This window comes from Callithrix jacchus, chromosome 2, assembly GCF_049354715.1.
Source record: "Callithrix jacchus isolate 240 chromosome 2, calJac240_pri, whole genome shotgun sequence".
In the NCBI taxonomy this organism is placed as follows: Eukaryota; Metazoa; Chordata; class Mammalia; order Primates; family Cebidae; genus Callithrix; species Callithrix jacchus.
The window spans coordinates 15,614,034-15,634,994 of record NC_133503.1 but is presented as its reverse complement, the minus strand read 5'-3'; the positions used below and the strand labels follow the sequence as shown (position 1 = coordinate 15,634,994).

Genomic DNA, 20,961 nt, shown 5'->3' with positions numbered 1-20,961 from the left:
CTTTCATGGTCACTTAGTGTCTGGTACGGGATATAAAACTGTTGATGCTAGTTTCATTATTTTTGAGACAGGGTTTCATGCTGTCACCCAGGCTAGAATGCAATGGTGTGATCATAGCTCACTGTAGCCTCCAACTCTTGGACTCAAGTGGTTCTCCAGCCTCGGCCTCCTGTAGCTGGGACTACAGGCAAGTACCACCAAGCCTGGCTAATTTTTAAACATTTTTTTGTAGACACTGGGTCTTACTATGTTGTCTAGGCTGGCCTCCAACTCCTGGCCTCAAGTGATCCTCCCACCTGGGCCTCCTAAGTACCGGGACTGCATCTGGCCCATTTCAATATACAATTAAAGGTGGGTTCTTGCCTTAGCAATCGGTTGCCGCTCTTTTCCAGGCCCGCTCCGGCATCGCCCTGTATCTATGCTTACAAGTCCCTTCTACCTTCTAGAGAGGGACAGGACTCCCTCATCCTGAGATGTCCCACTCCTTCCTGTTCTCCCAGTGTCTTATCTGAGCCTTTATGAATGAAAACTTCTCTGCAGCCTCAGGCAGGAAAGAAGAGAAACACATGTGCATACTCCCTCTTCTTTCTTGAATTGAAAACTGCCTTTAATTAGAAACACAACCTGAGTACATATCCTAACAAGACAATGTCCTGACATGAAATATGCTCCTTATAGAATTAGCAAGCCCACAGCCTTAAAATCAGCAAAAGCACCATGCACAGATGCATGGCCACGGCCCCATCCCAAGGCATTTTGAGACAGGCAGCACCGACCTCTGACAGCCTCTGGATTGAGAGCACATGGGACTTCACACGTTTACGAATCACAATCTTAAACAGTCCCTCTTTCACTAATGACAAAACTGTTTAATGAACTTATTACTCCAGAAGAGCACCCATTTTGAGTTTTACCATCAACAGAACTTCCAACACCTTTTCCAAGAAACATTTAAGAGACTTGTATATGTACTCACGTACACATGCAAGAAAGATCAACTTCAGTATTAGTGAGTAATGTGGGAGGGAAAACAGTTGTTACCTTGTAAACAATTAAATGGAGCTCTTCGTAAGTGTCATCTGTATTTACAAAAATTTTGGGGAATCTGCATTTTGCATCTGGATCATTAAGGTTCAAGGGTCCGGTAAGAAATCTTAAAAGCAAGAACAGACATGACTTGATTCAATGAGGTGAATTAGAAACAGGAATCTAGAAGCAGAACACACTCCTCCTTAATATACACCAGTTGTTTTCGACACCAGGTGATATTTGGAAAACATTGTATCAGAATATGCTGGCCGGGCACAGTGGCTCACACCTGTAATCCCAGCACTTTGGGAGGCCAAGGTGGGCAGATCATCAGAGGTCTGGAGTTCAAGACCAGCCTGGCAAACATGGTGAAAACCCCTCTCTACTAAAAATACAAAAATTCGCTAGGCAAGGTGTCGGTAATCCCAGCTACTTGGGAGTCTGAGGCAGGAGAATTGCTTGAACCCAGGAGGCGGAGGCTGCAGTGAGCTGAGACCACTCCAACCTAGGTGACAGAGACACTCTGCCTAAAAAAAAAAAAAAAAAAAAAAAAAAAAAAAAAAAAAAAAAGGTCCTCTTTCCGCCATCTTTCCGTGCCGCCACAATGGTGCGCCTGAATGTCCTGGCTGATGCTCTCAAGAGCATCAACAATACTGAAAAGAGAGGGAAACGTGAGGTGCTTATTAGGCCTGCTCCAAAGTCATCGTCCGGTACCTCACAGGCAGGCTAAACAAGTGTGGTGTGATCAGCCCCAGATTTGATGTGCATCAAAGATCTAGAAAATGGCAGAATAATCTGCTTCTGTCCCACCAGTTTGGTTTCATTGTATTGACAACCTCAGCTGGCATCATGGACCATGAAGAAGCAAGACGAAAACACACAGGAGGGAAAATCCTGGGATTCTTTTTCTAGGGATGTAATACATATATTTACAAATAAAATGCCTCATGGACAAAAAAAAATAAAAGGTATGCTAAAGTAAGTTTTAACTCATTGGGAACAACCAACTTGCCTTTGCTGGTTACTGTCAATCAGATGGCACAAAGATATTTCAATGTCCATGATGTTATCTTTACCAAAAAGATAACAGGGGCTAGGCGGGGTGGCTCAAGCCTGTAATCCTAGCACTTTGAGGCCGAGGCAGGTGGATCACTTGAAGTCAGGAGTTCAAGAGCAGCCTGGCCAATATGACGAAACTGTCTCTACTGAAAATACAAAAAAAATTAGGTAGGCATAGTGGCTTGTGCCTGTAATCCCAGCTACTTGGGAGGCTGAGGCATGAGAATCACCTCAGCCTGGGAGGCAGAGGTTGCAGTGAGACGAGATCATGCCATTGCACTCCAGCCTGGGTAATGAGCCAGACTGAGTGGGGAAAAAAAAAAGATAATAAAACCCATTATCTTAAATCAAAGAACTAAAGTCCTACCTTCCATAGTGTTGAAGATTTCCTGGCATTTCTGCTCTTATTGGAGAATCCCTTCCTGCCAACTGCAAATAAATTTAATGTTGAGAATGATGTATTAGACTTTTATTTTCCAAGCTTTGAAAAACAGCATTCATTATCTACTAATTGGTTCCATGTCATTTGTCTTTTTCTTTTAGAGACAGGATCTTGTCCTGTTGCCCAGGCTGGAATGCAGTGTGGCATGATCATGGCTCACTATAGCCTCAAGCTCCTAGGCTCAAGCGATCCTCCCACCTCAGCCTCCCAATACAGGCACATGTGATCACACCTGGCTACTTTTTACATTTTTGGCCAGGCGAGGCAGCTCATGCCTATAATCCCAGTACTTTGGGAGGCCAAGTCAGGCAGACTGCTTGAGCCCAGAAGTTTGAGACCAGCCTGGGCAACATGGTGAGATCCCATCTCTACAAAAAATTACCCAGGTATGGCGGTGTGCACCTGTAGTCAGCTACTTGGGAGGCTGAAATGGGAGGACCACATGAGCCCAGGAGTTTGAGACCAGCCAGGTGAACATAGTGAGACCTCGTCTCTTAAAAAAAAAAAAAATTGGAAAGAAGGACAAGAGGGAGGGAACACACAAGCAAAGAGAGTGAATTCAACTGGCCAAAATGATGATGTATGTGTGTTAAGCTACGAAGACACTTGGGGAGAACACTGATACCATTTAACAGTTCTCTGCAAGAAACGGGGAAATTAAGTACTAGAGTGGAAAGCCAGGCATGCAATAAAACATCTATTCAAAATTACATCTCATGTTAACAGAGGAAAAGACTACGCAGGTCCATTGTTTTAAAGACCACTGGCATTCTTTTTAAGACAGAGTTTTACTCTGTCGCCTAGACTGGAGTACAATGGTGTGATCCTGGCTCACTGAAACCTCCGCCTCCCGGGTTCAAATGATTCTCCTGCCTCAGCTTCCCGAGTAGCTGGGATTACAGGAGCACACCACCAGGCCCGGCTAATTTTTGTATTTTTAGTAGAGATGGGGTCTCACCATGTTGGTCAGACTGGTCTCGAGATCCTGACCTCATGCTCCGCCCCCACTTGGCATCCAAAAGTGTTGAAATTACAGCCATGAGCCACCAGGCCCAGCCAGACCACTGGCATTTTAAAAGTTACTAGAACCCTATCTAAAATCCAATTTTTCGGCCAGGAGTGGTAGCTCACACCTGTAATCCCAGCACTTTGGGAGGCCCAGGCAGGCAGATTATGTGAGGTCAGGAGTTAGAGATCAGCCCGGCCAACATGGTGAAACCCCTCTCTACTAAAAACACAAAAATTAGCTGGGCGTGGTGTCAGGCACCTGTAATCCCAGCTACTTGGGAGGCTGAGGCAGGAGAATCGCTTGAATCCTGGAGATGGAGGTTACAGTGAGCTGAGATCACACCACTGTACTCCAACCTGAGCAACAAGGAGGAAACTCTGTCTCAAGAAAAAAAAAAAAAATAGGGTCGGGTGCGGTGGCTCATGCCTGTAATCCCAGCACTTTGGGAGGCTGAGGTGGGCAGATCACTTGAGGTCAGGAGTTCGAGACAATCCTGGCCAACATATAGTGAAACTCCATCTCTACTAAAAAATACAAAAATTAGCTGGATGTGCTGATGCATGCCTGTAGTCCCAGGTACTTGGGAAGCTGAGGCAGGAGAATCGCTTGAACCCAGGAGGTGGAGGTTGCAGTGAGCCAAGATCACACCACTGCACTCTAGCCTGGGTGACAGAATGAGACTGTCTCAATAAAATAAATAAAATAAAGTCTAATTTTTCCTCTACTTAATGACTCACTCCTCTTAAAAACATGCTTTCTGTGTTGTATCTGAATGTAATACACTGGAGGAGAGCTGCATATGGTTTTCTGTGCTACTAATTGATACACAATGACATAAATATCACACTAACACAAAATATACATAAGAAATGCCCCCATGCACCATCATCTTACTCCACCCACCCTCTCTGTGCCCCTAGATGTGAGTGTGTACGGCTGTAGTACCCATCATACCTCAGGTTCGATGTGCCTTGGAAAAAGAGAGGTGGTAAGGTATTTGTATAAAATTCTCATGTCATCTTGTTCTAATCCACTCCTGAAACATCAGAAAGACATTGTGTTAAACGTTTGGAATTGTCTTCTGTCTTTTCACTGCTCTGTGATCAAGCTCATTTTTTATTAAAAAAATTTTTTTTGAGACAGTGTCTTACTCTATCACCCAGGCCAAGTGCAGTGGCATGATCATGGCTCGCTGCAGCCTCAACCTCCAGGGCTCAAGTAGTCCTCCCATCTCAGCCTCTGGACTAGCTAGGACTACAGGCATGCACCACCACACCCAGCTAATTTTTGTGTTTTCTTTAGAGATTGGGGGTCTCACTATGTTGCCAGGTTGATTTTGAACTGGACTCAAGCAGTGCTCCTGCCTCAGCCTCCTAACAAGCTGGGATTACATATGTGAGTCATGTGCCCAGCCTCATCTTTTTTTAAGAGACAAGTCTGGTCTCTCACTCAGGCTGGAGTACAGTGGTGTGATCACAGCTCACTGCAGCCTCCGATTCCTAGGCTCAAGCAAACCTCCCGCCTCAGCCTCCTGAGTAGCTGCGACTACCAGTGCTTTTTTCTTTAACATTATGTCAAGAAGTTCACCACATGACTGGGAAGCTCAGGAAGGCAAAGAGTTAAACTTCAGTCCAGGCACTAGAACTTTACCCTGACCTACAGAAGACTACTCATATGTAGTCTTGTATTTTACATGCCATTTGAGATAAAAAGCCACAAGGGATCTAGCTCTCTGGTTGAATTCTGTATAGCATTATTTAGGAAACCTTAAAAGCCATCCTGGTTCATTTTAGGAGCAGATGTCGCCTAGCTTCCTAGGTTATACGGTAATGCCACATTCTCCCCCTAGTTCCCTGGGAAAAAATACGTCTGCTGTAGACATGGAACATGGTCCTGGGTCTCAGAAATGTACATGGATTTTAATTCTCTGGATCGTGGTATAGAAAAAAGGGGGAGAAAGAAAGAAGCTTTCAGGAAAACCATCTAATCTGAAATGAGGCAGGAAGGAACAGCATGTAGAAAAAGCACTGAAGAACTAGCAGACAACAGACTCCGGAATTGTTTTTTTAACAGAACAGACAGACAATGAGGCTGAATCTGGGGGTTTTCTATTCAAAATCATTGAACTATCCTGAAGGAAATCTCTCTTTCCGGGAACCAGGCCTTTCCACCACATCCCAGAGGTGCCCTCTTTTCCCAGCAAGGTCACATGTTAGGGAAAGTTATAAATGCTGCCCCTGCCCTAGGCCCTGCCACTTTATGTCTTACTTTCTCCTTTTCCACATCTACCTCTCTTCTTTGAAGGTTTGATTTCCATGAGTCTTTTTATTTTTGTATTTTTAGTAGAGATGGGGTTTCACCATGTTTACCAGGCTTATCTTGAAGTGACCTGCCTCAGCCTCCAAAAGTGCTGGGATTACAGGTATGAACCACTGTGCCCAGGTGACTTCCATGAATCTCATCCACGACTAAACCTGTATGGGAGCCCCATATACAGGATTTTTTTTTTTTTTTTTGAGACAGTCTTACTTCCTCTGTTTTACACACACACACACACACACACACACACACGGAACCTCCTACAGCAGGTTGTTTTTTGCCAAATAGAAAGTTCCAGGACCCAAGGTAAAGCCAGCAAAGAAGTGATTCAAAACCATTAATACGGCCAGGCACAGTGGCTCACACCTGTAATCCTAGCACTTTGGGAGGCTGAGGCAGGCAGATCACTTATGGTCAGGAGTTTGAGACCAGCTTGGTCAACATGGGAAAACCCTGTCTCTACTAAAAATATAAAAATGTAGCTGGGCATGGTAGTGTGCTTATAATCCCAGCTACTTGGGAGGCTAAGGCAGGAGAATTTCTTGAATCCAGCAGGCGGAGGTTGCAGTGAGCTGAAATCGTGCCACTGCACTTCAGCCCAAATGACAGAGCTCGTGAGACTCCATCTAAAAAAAAAAAAAAAAGGTATTTTAACTCTGCATAGGCAACCTCTCTCTTATCTGTCACCTCCATTCCTAGCATTCCTAGGCCTTCTCCCTTCCAAAAGACAATGAAGCAATACTGAAATATTAAATTATAGTTATGCAAGATGTTATGTGAGTCATCAATGATTGCCAAACAAAAAGTCTTTTACCAACCAAGTGCCAGGTCCCAGTCACATTCTAGTAGATGTCTCCACTCTCATTGGGTAATTTCAAAACATTATACTGGCCTAGGGCAGTGGCTCACGCCTATAATCCCAGCACTTTGGGAGACCAAGGTGGGTAAATCACCTGAGGTCAGGAGTTCAAGATAAGCCTGGCCAATAATGCAAAACAGCATCTCTACTAAAAAAAAAAAAAAAATACAAAAATTTGCCAGGTGTGACAGTGTGCCTCTAATTCCAGCTCCTTGAGAGACTGATGCAGGAGAATTACTTGAACCTGGGAGGTGGAGGTTGAAGTGAGCTGAGATCGCACCACTGCACTCCAGCCTTGGGCAACAGAGGAAGTGACTCTGTCTCAAAAAACCAAAAAAGAAAAATAATATACTAAGTAAATACATAAGAGTAGTATACACTCTGCTCGTGACAATTTTTGGTAGAGATAGAGCCTCATGATATAATCCAGGCTGGCCTCCAAGTAACTCCTGGCTCCTCCTCCCCAGTAGATGGGACTATAGATATGTGCCACCATGCCTAGCTTAAAAATCTTTCTTGGTACTTAAATGTAAAAGCTTTGGAATTAGCAATTCTGTCAAAACCTGCCACTTTTTTTTTTTTTTTGAGATGGAGTTTCACTCTGTTGCCCAGGCTGGAATGCAGTGGCGTGATCTCAGCTCAATGCAACCTCTGCCTCCACCTCCGCCTCCTGGGTTTAAGCAATTCTCTGCTTCAGCCTCCCAAGTAGCTGGGATTACAAGTGGCCGCTACCACGCACGGCTAATTTTTGTATTTTTAGTACAGATGGGGTTTCACCAAGTTGGTCAGGCTGGTCTTGAACTCTTGACCCTGTGATCTACTCGCCTTGGCCTCCCAAAGTGCTGGGATTACAGGCATGAGCCACTGCAACCTCTGTAGTCTCTGTAGTTGGGACTACAGTGTGCACCACAATGCCCACCAAATTTTTTTTTCCCATTTTTTGTAGAGATAGAGTCTCACTATGTTGCCCAGGCTGGTCTTGAACTCCTGGTCTCAGGTGATCCTCCTGCCTCAGCCTCCCAAAGTGCTGGGATTACAGGTGTGAGCTACCGTGCCTGAAGTAACATGCTGTTTTTCTTGGAGCTTCCTTTGGTTGCTACTTCCTGGGACTGACCTTTCCCCATGAGCACACCGGATGGGACAACAAAACAGTTCAGTGCAGCCAGCAGAGCTGTGTCCTGTTCAACTCCAGCAGATGCCATCCCCCGGGATGACGATGTCAACAGGATCCCCGGACCCGGGCAACAGACAGTCCTGTGACTCCAGGCTTCCAAGGACCAACACTGCTGGTCACTCTGGCTCCACGGTTTCCCAGAATGAGGTCCTGGAGGAGCCTCTGCTCTAAGCCTTCACTCTTCGTCTCAGGAGTTTGCACCCATGACAGGGCTTGTGTTCTGTCCCAGAGATCAGAATCTCAGCTACCCTTCCTTCTCTTTCCAGTGGAGACAAGGCCATGGGCCACTGCTGCTAGATTCTGGCTTCTCACGCTACATCTCCCTATTACTGTGGATGCATGTAACCTGCAAGCACCTCCTGTCATTTTCATCTGTGGGGGAGCCACTCCCTCTACAGACCTGCTGCTACAGAAGCACAACTATCTTCCCATCTCTTGCATTTCACGGCAATATTTCACTTTGCTAACATCGTGTGAGTATCACAGAAAACAACTACAGCAGGGTCAGTTAGTGCAGCGTAAGGACACCTGATACAATTTGTCAAATTAAAACGTAGATGGAGGCCAGGCACGGTGGCTCACACCTGTAATCCCAGCACTTTGGGAGGCTGAGGCGGGCAGATGACTTGAGGTCAGGAGTTTGAGACCAGCCTGGCTGTGGAACGTAGAAAAGTTCCTCTTCAAAGTTTTCTTTCTTTCTTGTTAAAGAATAAATCCTTCTTGCTTTTTGCTAATAACTCTTTGTTAAGCCCTATCCTATATAGCTGTTAGATATTTTACAGGCACATAGTATCCTATGTCCTTGTACTTTAACCAAGATATCTGGGCTAGATGTGCACAGAGGCATGTCCCAGCTTGAAGCCTATGCCCCTTCCTTATTTGGACATTTTTGTTCTTCATTGCTTTTACCGGTTTAGACAAGTTTTAAGTTGTTAGCCAATCAGGTTTCAGTTTAGACTGTGAGTTGTGACTCCAACCAATGGAGATCAGATACAGTAATAAGGACAATCCCAAATGCATAAAGGATAAATACGTCTGCTTTTCCTTTGTTTGTTGTACTCTCCTGGCAAGACTGCTGGTGAGAGTACCCTTCCTGCATAAAGTAAAAATTGCCTTGCTGAAAGATCCTTTGTCATAGTGCTAATTTTTCTTTGTGGCACTGAGCATGTTTCCAACACTAGCCAACATGGTGAAACCCTGCCTCTACTAAAAATACAAAAATTAGGCAGGAATGGTGGCAGAGGCCTGTAATCCCAGCTATGTGGGAGGTTGAGGCAGGAGAATCTCTTGAACCTGGGAGGCGGAGGTTGCAGTGAGCCGACATGACGCCACTGCACTCCAGCTTGGGCAACTGAACAAGACTCTGTCTCAAAAAAAAAAAGAAAAGAAAAGAAAGAAAGTGGGCTATTGTCAATGGGAATGTAAGACTTGAGGGTGCTGGAGCAGCTACAGGAGGGCAGGCCACTCTGTGTTGTGCCTCGATGGCTTCTCTCCACCCACTCAAGGCCAAAGTGCAACCTCAGGTGGCACCCAGCTCTCGGGAGTCACATATGCTAGGCAGTCTCATGCCTGCCTTGTTCCTCCTACAGGACACAAACATAGTTTGATGATAGCAGGTAATTTCCTGGTCTACATAACACTTTGGACTTCTTGAATTTAAAAAAAGAAATCTAGCCTCTTTTAAAGAAAGTAGGTGCAATGGCGTATGCCTGTAATTCCAGCACCTTGGGAGGCTGAGGCAGGAGAACCGCTTGAGGCCAGGAGTTTGAGACCAGCCTGGGCAACATAATGCGAGAAAAAAAAAGGTACAAAAATTATGCTTTTCACATTTATCATTTCTTTAAAGATGTTTTTGGAAAAAAACTCCAAAATAAAAACTTATCTCATAGGAACATTTTTCTCCATCTTTCATATATCCAGTTTTAAACTCCCCTGCTTGGAAATTTTAACCCAAATCACCCTAGTTCTGCTTTAAATAATCACTGCTTTATTTTGACAATATGAAGATGCTTCCTACCCATCCTCCCTGCTGCGGGTTCCTGTTTGACAACCTGCCATCAATCCAGTCACTGCTGTTTTCATTACCTGAAGAATTTCTTCTTTTATTACCACGCCTTAGGGCGTACCTACCAGATGAGCTGATCATTATAGAGAAATGCAGTGTATTTGACTATATTCAGGCTTTCCTCCATTCTATTAATAAAGGACTGGATTTTCAAATAAGTCATTTTATCCAACGGGAAAAAGCTGATTCCACCAAAAATGTCAAGCAGGTCACATGACTGCAAATGCAGCGTTTGCAAATACTGTAGGAAAAAAAATAGGGCATAAAATTTACTCATAGTACACTGAATCAAATGCTCCTTGATAACTGAAAATAATCTTATGTCAGATTCACATTTATGGTACAATTACATACTGGTAAATAGCGCAACATAAGGCCATGGTGAAGACATGGGTAACTGAATGTGAACTCTACCAATTCAAGATACAAAGTTCAAACATATCTAGTTAATGTTTATTCAGTATTGTGTTTTACCTCTTTAAAGTGGAAAAAAAAAATTTTTTTTTTTTTCTGGGGTACAGATAGTCTTGCTTTCTGCCCAGGCTGGTCTCGAACTTTCGGCCTCCATGATTCTTGTGTCTAGGCATCCCAAAGCACTGGGAATACAAGTGTGAGCCACCATGCCCAGCTAGGACTTTGGCCAGGCACGGTGGCTCATGTCTGTAATCCCAGCACTTTGGGAGGCCAAGGCGAGCAGATCACTTGAGGTCAGGAGTTTGAGACCAGCCTGGCCAACTTGGTGAAACCTCATCTCTACTTAAAATACAAAATTAGCCGGGCATGGTGGCCTGTAATCCCAGCTACTTGGGAGGCTAAGACAGGAGACTCGCTTGAACCCGGGAGACGGAGGTTGCAGCGAGCCAAGATCGTGGCACTGCATTCCAGCTTGGGTTTTAGAGCGAGACTCTGTCTGAGAAAAAAAAAGTATTTAATTCCTTATATAGTGCCCTTCAAATTAGATTAACCTAATAAAGGATATATCCATTAATACTACAGAGAGAGCCATCTCCCCCCACCCACCCTGAGACGGAGTCTTGCTGTGTCACCCAGGCTGGAGTGCAGTGGTGCAATCTCGGCTCAGTGCAAACTCTGTCTCCTGGGTTCAAGCGATTCTCCTGCCTTAGCCTCTTGAATAGCTGGGATTACAGGCATTTGTCACCAGGCCCGGCTAATTTTTTTCTATTTTTAGTAGAGATGAAGTTTCACCATGTTGGCCAGGCTGGTCTCAAACTCCTGACCTCGTGATCTGCCCACCTCCACCTCCCAAAGTGCTGGTATTATAGGTGTGAGCCACTGTGCCCAGCTGAGAGTGCCATCTTATACTAAAATCATGTCTAAAGGGTATGTAGTCAGGACAACAGTTGTATCCGTATGTTGATGGGTAAGAGAGAAATGAGGACAAGATAGAAACCAGAAGATAATATGTGAGTGGATAACTGGTCATTAAAATGACAATGTAATTCAGAGAAACAAAAAAATTCAAAAATAACTACGAAAGGTGTTTTAGAGAGAAAAGTTGAATTCAAAAATAGATACGGAAGGTATTTTAAGAAGAAAATAAATTGAGAATTATTTCTTCAAGATAAAATGGGCTGGGCGAGTTGGCTCATGCCTTTAACCCCAACACTTTGGGAGGCTGAGGAGGGAGGACAGCTTGAGGCTAGGAGTTCAAGACCAGCCTGGGCAAAACAGCAAGACAAGACACTGTCTCTCTTTTAAAAAAAAGATAAACTGAGCTTGACAAGATAGGGTGAGATATGCAAAATTCAGGTACCATCAAAGACAACAGTGGCTATTCACTTGGGACAAATCACCCTAATCATCGCTAATCTAACAAAGCCTATAACTTTTATCTGCATCAACACAGTTTATGCCTGTTTAGTGAACAGAACCAATCCCTAAAAATGTGCAACTCCAGTAATTAAGTTTTCTTAATCAATTCATCAATCATACAAAAGATGGCTTTTGAGTAAGCCCAGAGGGACAGAGGTAAAACCCAGATGAAGCCAAATGGTGTTTCCAGGGCTCTTTATGAGCCCTGGGCAAAAGCAGGAAGCTCTGCCTTAGACCAAAGCTGGAAGGAGGGTTCCAGAGTGCATGCCTTATTCGTTTCCTCACTGCTCCAGTTCTGCTACCGGCCGTCTCAGGCTCTCTGTCTCTTTCAAGCTCTGGGTTTTTTTGTAAATAAGGAACAAACTTGTCTGTCCTTGTTTCTCTAAAAATCTGCTGAACGCTTACTAAATTTGTAAATACAATTCAAAATACTTACCTGATGAATTTTGTCCACAGTTCTTTAAAAATCTGCTGAATGCTTACTAAATTTATAAATACAATTCAAAACACTTACACGATGGAAGAATTTCTCTAATCTTTCTTTCAGAAGCTTGACACCTCCATCTTCCATGGCTTTCAGAAATGTACCATTAAAAAGCTAATGAGGTAAAAGATTGCAGAAAAGAAAATCAATTTCCGATGGTCACTTTTTCGGTATAACAAGTTCTTTTTCCTTTAGATTATTAATTTAGCTCGTTAAATATCCCAGTTCTTTTCAATAGAGAAAATATTTACATCATAAAACTGGAGTTAAAGATGTTACCAAAAATACTGTTAAGTGATGCTGTAATATTTATGCAACCACCTAATTGCTCTAGACTTCTTTCAAAAATTTCAACTCACACCTAGGTTTCAATTTACATAAATAATATCTCTCAAATTTTATTTTTTAGTTTTCTCTCAATGATGGAATCACCTAAATTTTTATCCTTTTTTTTTTTTTTGAGGTGGAATCTCACTCTGTCGTGAGTGGCATGATCTTGGCTCACTGCAACCTCTGCTTCCCGGGTTCAAGTGATTCTCCTGTCTCAGCCACCTGAGTAGCTGGGACTACAGATATGCACCATCACTTTGGGCTAAATTTTGGATTTTTTATAGTGTAGATGCGGTTTTGCCATGTTGGCCAGGCTGGTCTTGAACTCCTGATCTCAGGTGATTTGCTTGCTTTGGCCTCCTGAAGTGTCGGGATTACAGGTACGAGCCACTGTGCCCAGCCTCCTTTTATTTGACACAGGGTCTCACTCTGTGTCCAGGATGGAGTGCAGTGGCGCAATCACAGTTCACTGCAGCATCAACATCCCACACTCAAGCCATCCTCCCACCTCAGCCTCTTGAGTAGCTGGAACTACCGACATGCACCATGATGCCTGGCTAAATTTTATAACAATTTTTTGTAGAGATGGGGTCTTGCTATATTGCCCAGATTGGTCTTAAACTCCTGGGCTCAAGCAATCCGCCCTCCTCAGCCTTCCAGAATGCTGTGATTACAAATGTGATCCACTGTGCCCTCCCTCACTGAAATTTTTAAATCATAAAATTAACTGCATTCTGTACCTTCCTTGAGGACACAGACACACTTTTTCATCAATGAGGACACATTCCTAGCATAAGGCTGAGAAAAGAGAATTCAATACTTTCGAATAAATGTATGCATAAACCTCATTACCTGTTTCAAAGGCCTCATGATTTTCTTCTCTAAGACAAATACATAGCCACTTTGTAGTCATTTAAAGATTTATCTTTCAATAACCCTGGAGCCTAAAAACAGGGGTAATTGGTTGGACTCTCAGTTCGAAAAGAATGCCACGCTTACCTTGTACATGCTGTAGCACTGCTGCAGCACTGAACTATAAACCTTGTCCTGCAAACAACACAAAAACATAGCACAGATCTCAATTCAAGGGAAAAGCGATATCTATCAGACAGATGGCAAAGGCACAATGAGTCTTGGCAAAACTATTAATACTTATAAACTTTGTCCCACAATATTTGTGTGCTGAAACGAAGTGTTTACATTCTTTTTTTTTTTTGAGATGGAATCTCGCTCTGTTGCCCAGGCTGGAGTGCAGTGGTGCAATCTTGGCTCATGGCAACCTTCACCTCCCTGTTTAAGCGATTCTCCTGCCTCAGCCTCCCGAGTAGCCAGGATGACAGGTGTGTGCTACCACGCCTCGCCAAATTTTGTAGTTTTAATAGAGACGGGGTTCTGCTATATTATTGGTCAGGCTGGTCTCAAATTCCTGACCTCAAGTGATTTGCCTGCCTGGGCCTCCCAAAATACTGGGATTATAGGTGTGAGCCACGTTCCTGGCCAGAAGTTTTTAAATTCTTTTTTTTTTTTTTTTTTGAGACAGAGTCTCACTCTGTCACCCAGGCTGGAGTGCAGTGGTACAATCTCTGCTCACTGCAACCTCCACCTTCCAGGTTTAAGTGATCCTCCTGCCTCAGCCTCCTCAACAGCTGAGACTATAGGCAAATGCCACCATGCCCGGCTATGTTTTTTGAATTTTTAGTAGAGATGCGGGTTTCACCATATTAGCCAGGATGGTCTTGATCTCCGGACCTCATGATCTGCCCGTCTTAGCCTCCTAAAATGCTGGGATTGTAGGCATGAGCCACCTTTCCGCCAGAAGTGTTTAAATTCGAATTGGTGAATCAGTATGCCTAACTTTAGGAGGGTTTTAAATACAGATGCAGAGTAGAAGGCATTAGTGAGATAAGATGCATATACATTTTAAAAAGAGTGTGCTAATGTAAACAACGAACAGGAATCTTTGCCATATACCCTGAGAAACTTCTGCAAAAGCCACCTGATTTAAATCCGACCAAGTAAGGCACTCAGTATACTCAGGAATATGTTTAAAAAATAAATAAAAAGCGACACATTACCAACAACTCCTCCTCTTGATATTCAATAATCGGTTTTCCATCTTTACTCTGTTTTTCAATTATAGGATTCCGAACAACCTACAACGTTTGATAAACTGAAATTATACAACGAATTCATTATACCATGTTTTTGATTTTGCCTTAATTTAACAAATTTTAACGTTACAGAATCAGAAACACAACTTCTTAAGACAGCTCCAAGAATAAAGCAAATAGGAACTTGGTTTTAAAATTGCAACCAATTTTATTGTAATTTGACTTTGATGCAATAGCCAGAGAACTTTCCTAAATTCTCAACAGTAAAGATCACCCATATACAAACCACAGTGCTTCCATTACGTTGTGGAAAAAAAAAAAAAAAATCACCCATAACTTCACCATACAATTTCAGAAAGATACACTCTATATGTAAATACCATGACCATCCAGAAATTTTCTTCCGGTTCATTGAAGAACTGTCTATTCTTCTGTGTATGTAAAGATTTTGCAGGTTTCGATGGGCTAAAGGTCCTACAAAGGTTAAAAAAATACGTTTGGGACAATTCTCCAAGCAGAAGTTTTAAGAATTCACCGAACTCTAAAAGGCACACTTAGAGGTATTACCTTGTAAACTGCACAATAGCTTCACACAATCCAACATTTCTAATCTTTTCATTCTTTTCTACTTCATTTGGATGATAAAATAAAATCTTATTTTCCTCCTGAAACGTGAAGAAACAGAAGAACAACATTAATATAAACATTTCATCTTAGCTGTTGAAAATGCAATGTTCAAGGTTGACCTCTTGTGTCACCCATGCTAATGACAAAACAAAAACCGGTTTTAGAAAAACAGGAATTGTAATCCTAGCACTTTGAGAGGCCAACGCAGGAGGATCACATGAGTTAAGGAGTTCAAGACAAGCCTGGACAACACAGTGAGACCTCGTCTCTATTATTTAAAATAATAATAAGAAAAACAGGAATTACATCATTGTGCAAATACCGCCCATCAGCCAGAAAGGCAATTTAGATATTCCATAAGTCACATTACATCTGAGGTAGCACCAGGTAATTTTTATGAAAATTCGGTCTCTAGATTTCTTTCCTAGTACTAATTTGTAATACACCAATGCCTGTAAGAAATGAAAGTGTGCGGCCAGGCGTAGTGGCTCACTCCTGTAATCCCAGAACTTTGGGAGGCCGAGGTGGGTGGATCACCTGAGGTCAGGAGTTCGAGACCAGCCTGGCCAACATGGTGAAACCCCATCTCTACTAAAAATACAAAAAATTAGCCAGGTGTGGTGGCGGGCACTGGCAATCCCAGCTACTTGGTAGCTTGGGAGGCCGAGGCAGGGGAATCGCTTGAACCTGGAAGGTGGAGGTTGCCATAAGCCAGATCGCACCATTGCACTCCAACATGAGCAACAAGAGTAAAACTCTGTCTCAAAAAAAAAAAAAGTGTGCACATCTGCAGACACACAGCTGCCTGAAAAATAAATCCAGTCCTTCACAGGCATTTGAACGGACAAGTTTTTTGTTGTTGTTGTTTTCTGGAGACATGGTCTCTTGCACAAGCTAGAGTGCAGTGGTGTAATTACAACTCACCTGCAGCTGTAATTGGGCCACTGGGCTCAAGTGATCCTCTCGCCTCAGCCTCCTGAGTAGCTGGAACTACAGGTGCATGCCATCACGCCTGGCTCATTTTTCGATTTTTTTTTTTTTTTTGGTAGCTATAGGGGTCTTGCTATGTTGCCCCGGCTGGTCTAGAACTCCTGGCCTCAAGCAATCCTCCCATCTAGGCCTCCCAAAGAGCTAGGATTACAGGTGTGAGCAACGGCGCCCAGCCTGGAAAGTCTTTAAAAGAACTGTGACTTGCTGGCAAAACACAGCTGCGGACATCCTTTGAGAAAGTCACCGTTCCCACCTCAGAAAAACAACACCCACACCCACACAAAACCTCCTGGAATTTATTTCCTCATTCGGCAGAAAACTTTTACAGGGTCTTCAGCCTTGCATCATTTGGGGGCTCGCATCTGCCACTCTGGTTCCACGCCTCTAGTCCGGGACTTCCCACATCACAAAGCCAAGTTCAATTTTAATTTCCCAGAATTGACACAAAGTGCAGAGCCCCAGCCTGGGGTGTGGAGGGATCCACCCGACCCGGCTTTATTCCGCCCCAGGACCTAAAGCGGTTGCTGCCTGCTGTCACGTCCCTGCCGCAGCCCCCGGCCCGGGCTCGCACCTGGCACAACGCAGGCTCGGTCAGTGCAGCTCCAGGTGGGCAGAACCACATGGCCGCCTCCCCGGGGGGCACCGACGCCGGCCAGCCGCCCGCCCGCCCGCCCCTCGGGCCCGTCGACCCCGCGCACCGCCCCCTCCGCGTACCTCTCCTTCGCGCGGTCCGAAGCGCGGGTTGTAGATGAAGAAACTCAGCAGCGCCGGCGGGAACTGCTTCTCCTGGGCCGCCCAGGCCCCGCTCCCAGCGCCGGCCGCCGCTGCAGCCATCCCGGCCCGGCCCCCACCTCTGGAGCCTCCCTCGGCCCGCCCAGAGACAGCAGATACCGGCCGGGAGACCGCACTTCCGCCTCTCTAGCTACCGCCCGGAAGCGCTTGCCTACAGCCCGGAAGAATAACCCGCCGAGCAGCGTCCTCTTCTGGCACCCCGGGGTGGGCTTGTTGTCTTCTGTTTCCTGGCCCGCCGAGTTTGTTTTGCTGGCTCGTGGAGTTCTGTCCTGACCACAGGCGAGGGCTGCGAGTTTCAGGAAAAACTGAGTGGGGCACTTTTTATTTTGACATAGGTTCTCAGTTTGTCATCAGGCTGGAGTACAGTGGAGCGATCTCAGCTCACTGCAGCCTCAACCTCCGGGGCTCAAGCAATCCTCCTGCCTCAGCCTCCCCAGTAGCTGGGATTACAGGCGGGGGCCACCAAGGCCAGTTGTATTTTTTTGTAGAGGTTGTGGGGGGGTCTCATGTTGCCCAGGCTGCTCTCAAACTCCTGACCTCAAATGGTCTCCCACTTCGTCCTCCCAAAATGCTGTGATTACAGGCGTGAGACACCATGCCCAACCTGTTGTTGTTTTGGTTGTATTGTTTTTAATTTAGAAACAGGATCTTGCTTGTTGGAGAGCTGTGGTGCCACCATAGCTTACTGTAGCCTCCAACTCGTAGAGACAGGGGCTTGGACTCTCGGCATAAAGGGAGCTTCCTGTTACTGAATGGAAGGTCTTCACTATTGTCCAGGTTCTTGGCGTGAACAAAATGCACACACAAAAAAAGCAACAAAACAAAGCAAGGAAAGAACAAAACAGGAGCAACAAAAATTGATTGAAGCGAAAGTACAATTCAGAGAGTGGGAGCAAGTTGGCTGGGGCAGCTCAATAGTCCCCATTAGAATTTTTGTTAAGCTGAAAGAATTTGGTAACACCCAAGTGCCCTTTAGAGGCCTGCGATTGGTTATACCCTCTGAACGATTGGCCTGTGACCAATTGGAGGCTGAAGTGGAGACTTGCCGGGGCAATCAGAGGCTGAAGTGGAAACTTCTGTCTTGTTATTGCGGGAATGAACACGAGGCCTCCATGCTGCCTAATCTTGCCTATAACTGACTGCACCAGCTGTTTTTTTGCTTATGCCTTAATCCTTGATTACCCTCATTCTCTATTCTCCTGCCTCACCTGGCCTCTCAAAAGTGTTGGGATTACAGGCGTGAGCCACCTGCACCTGGTTGATTGTTTTTTTTTGTTTGTTTGTTTTTGTTTTTGAGAGGGAGTTTCGCTCTTGTTACCCAGGCTGGAGTGCAATGGCGCGATCTCGGCTCACCGCAACCTCCGCCTCCTGGGTTCAGGCGATTCTCCTGCCTCAGCCTCCCGAGTAGCTGGGATTACAGGCACTCGCCACCATGCCCAGCTAATTTTTTGTATTTTTAGGGGTTTCACCATGTTGACCAGGATGGTCTCGCTATCTTGACCTTGTGATCCACCCGCCTCGGCCTCCCAAAGTGCTGGGATTACAGGCGTGAGCCACCTGCACCTGGCTGATTGTTTTGTTTTTAATTTCTTTAAGAATGATTTTATTTTGAGACAGCACTTTGCTTTGTTGCCCATGCTGGCGTGTGGGGACCAGATCATAGCTCACTACAGCCTGGAACTCTTGGGCTCAAGTGATCCTCCCACTTCAGCCTCCCAAGTAGCTGGGACTACAGGTGTGTGCCAACATGCCTAGCTAATTTTTAAATTTTCTCAAGAGCTGGGGTCTCACTATGTTAACCCAGACTGGTCTCAAACTCCTGGGCTCAAGTGATCCACTGGTCTTGGTCTCTCCAAGTGCTAGGATGATAGGCATAAGCCCCTGTGCCCACTGTGGCATAGTATTTTTGTAGAAGGAAATGTAAAGACACAAAGGAGGCCTTACTTGGAAAGAAACAAGGCTGGGACTGGTGGCTCATGCCTGTAATCCCAGCGCTTTGGGAGGCAAAGGTGGGCAAATCACTTCAGGCCAGGAATTTGAGACCAGCCTGGTCAACCTAGTGAAACCCCATCTCTACTAAAAATACAAAAATTAGCCAGGCATGGTGGTGCATGCCTGTGGTCCCAGCTACTTGGGGAGGCTCGAAGCAGGAGAATTACTTGAACCCAGGAGGCAGAGGTTGCAGTGAGTCAAGATTGCACCACTGCACTCCAGACTGGGTGACAGAGCAAGACCCTGTCTCATAAAAAGAAATACATTTAGGGGCATGTTGGGGTTACCACCTACAGAGGTCTGTCCTGCAGAACCTGACTCAACGATGGGTGAATAAATTCACTCACACACTGAATATAGTGAATGAGTGGGCTGGGGTGTTTGGGGCACTAGCAGATACTAGAGAAGAGTGCTGTTAAGAGATAGCAGCCACCTGCTGAGCAGCCCCTACTCCAGGCTTTCATTTAGTATATCAAAGGACAAGGGTCTTTGGATAAATACCATTAGAGGATAATTAACTTCTCCCCATCCCCTGAGTAGAAAGCAATTAAGCACCAGAGGTAAATCAAAGGTCAGTCTTAGGATCACATGTGTAAACAAGCTAGCTAGATAAACTACTCTACATTCCTTTGTATTTGGGCCCTAATCTCTCTGGCTTCAGCCAAGAGACTCTGGCTGCCTTCAGCCAGCTGTATTACTGGAGTTTATGCAACACCCCTAGGCCTTCCAGGAGGGTTTGTGGCTACTGTAACTAAAATTTTTCCCACCAGCCTGACTAAATCCCCACAGGGGCAGATCTGCATTCCTTTCTGCCCATTAACATTACTGACAGAGTCCCTGTTTGAGAGTCCTTAGGTGACAAATGGATCACCCACACCTATGAAGTTTGCCCCTCCCCTCCATTCCTTTGGCACATCTGGAGGCAGATGGGGCACTGCGTGTGCCACAGAGGCAGGACCAGAGGTGGCAGACTCCCCAGAGTGCCTGTTCATGGACCTTGTCTCCTGGATTCCCTTGCCTTTGAGTTGTGTGGGTGGTGGCATAGTTGGGACTGCTTGTTACAGTTATTTGGAGTCAAGCCTTTGCAGCATATGGCTTGGCCAAACTCAAGAAGACCTTGGTTTATGTTGCCTCATCTGTCACATACTCAGTTTGGAAGCAGAACCACTTCCTGATCCAGCCTGGCAGCATAGACCACGTTTGGGGAAGCGATGAGTTGGAATTTGGACTTCAAACAGATCTGGGTGACATACCCACTTCTTCCATTCACCAACTGCACCAATCTCCGTGCACCAAATAAGAGATAGAGACTTGTCAGCTGCAGTGGTTCATGCCAGTAATCCCAGCACTTTGGGAGGTTGAAGCAGGCAAATCAGGAGGTCAAGAGATTGAGACAGTCCTGACCAACATGGTGAAACCCCGTCTCTACAAAAAATACAAAAATTAGCTGGGTGTGGTGGTACGTGCCTGTAGTCCCAGCTACTCGGGAGGCTGAGGCAGGAGAATTGCTTGAACCCAGGAGGCAGAGGTTGCAGTGAACTGAGATCACATCACTGCACTCCAGCCTGGCGATAGAGCAAGAATTCATCTCAAAAAAAGAAAGAGAGACTAGTCTCTGCCTCTTATATGGGAAATGTCTAATAGTAAATTCCTGCCAAGTGGGACTTTCACTTGAAGAATTAAATGGGACTATGAATGTGTATCAAGTGCCAGCACCTAATCATCATTTAATAAATGATTGCTACTGTTCCTTGCTATTGACTTGCCCAATTAGCTTGCTCTAGTGCATGAAATTATTCCATTAGAAATACATGTTTTGGCTGGGTGTGGTGGCTCACACCTGTAA

General features: G+C 45.0%; 1 protein-coding gene across 1 annotated transcript in view; it reads right to left on the bottom strand.

Annotated features, from left to right (window-relative positions):
• CCZ1 (CCZ1 vacuolar protein trafficking and biogenesis associated) overlaps positions 1-17,251 on the bottom strand; it is a 28,379-nt gene extending 11,128 nt beyond the window's left edge. Inside the window, exons 1-10 of the mRNA XM_002744061.5 lie at positions 17,046-17,251; positions 15,282-15,379; positions 15,095-15,188; positions 14,679-14,756; positions 13,603-13,650; positions 12,304-12,387; positions 10,022-10,197; positions 4,494-4,575; positions 2,456-2,517; positions 1,042-1,153 (exon numbers count right to left, since the gene is read on the bottom strand). Coding sequence (XP_002744107.1) covers positions 1,042-1,153; positions 2,456-2,517; positions 4,494-4,575; positions 10,022-10,197; positions 12,304-12,387; positions 13,603-13,650; positions 14,679-14,756; positions 15,095-15,188; positions 15,282-15,379; positions 17,046-17,165 — 954 coding nt within the window. The 5' untranslated portion in view covers positions 17,166-17,251. The remainder of the gene's footprint in view (positions 1-1,041; positions 1,154-2,455; positions 2,518-4,493; positions 4,576-10,021; positions 10,198-12,303; positions 12,388-13,602; positions 13,651-14,678; positions 14,757-15,094; positions 15,189-15,281; positions 15,380-17,045) is intronic.
• Positions 17,252-20,961: the final 3,710 nt, after the last annotated feature.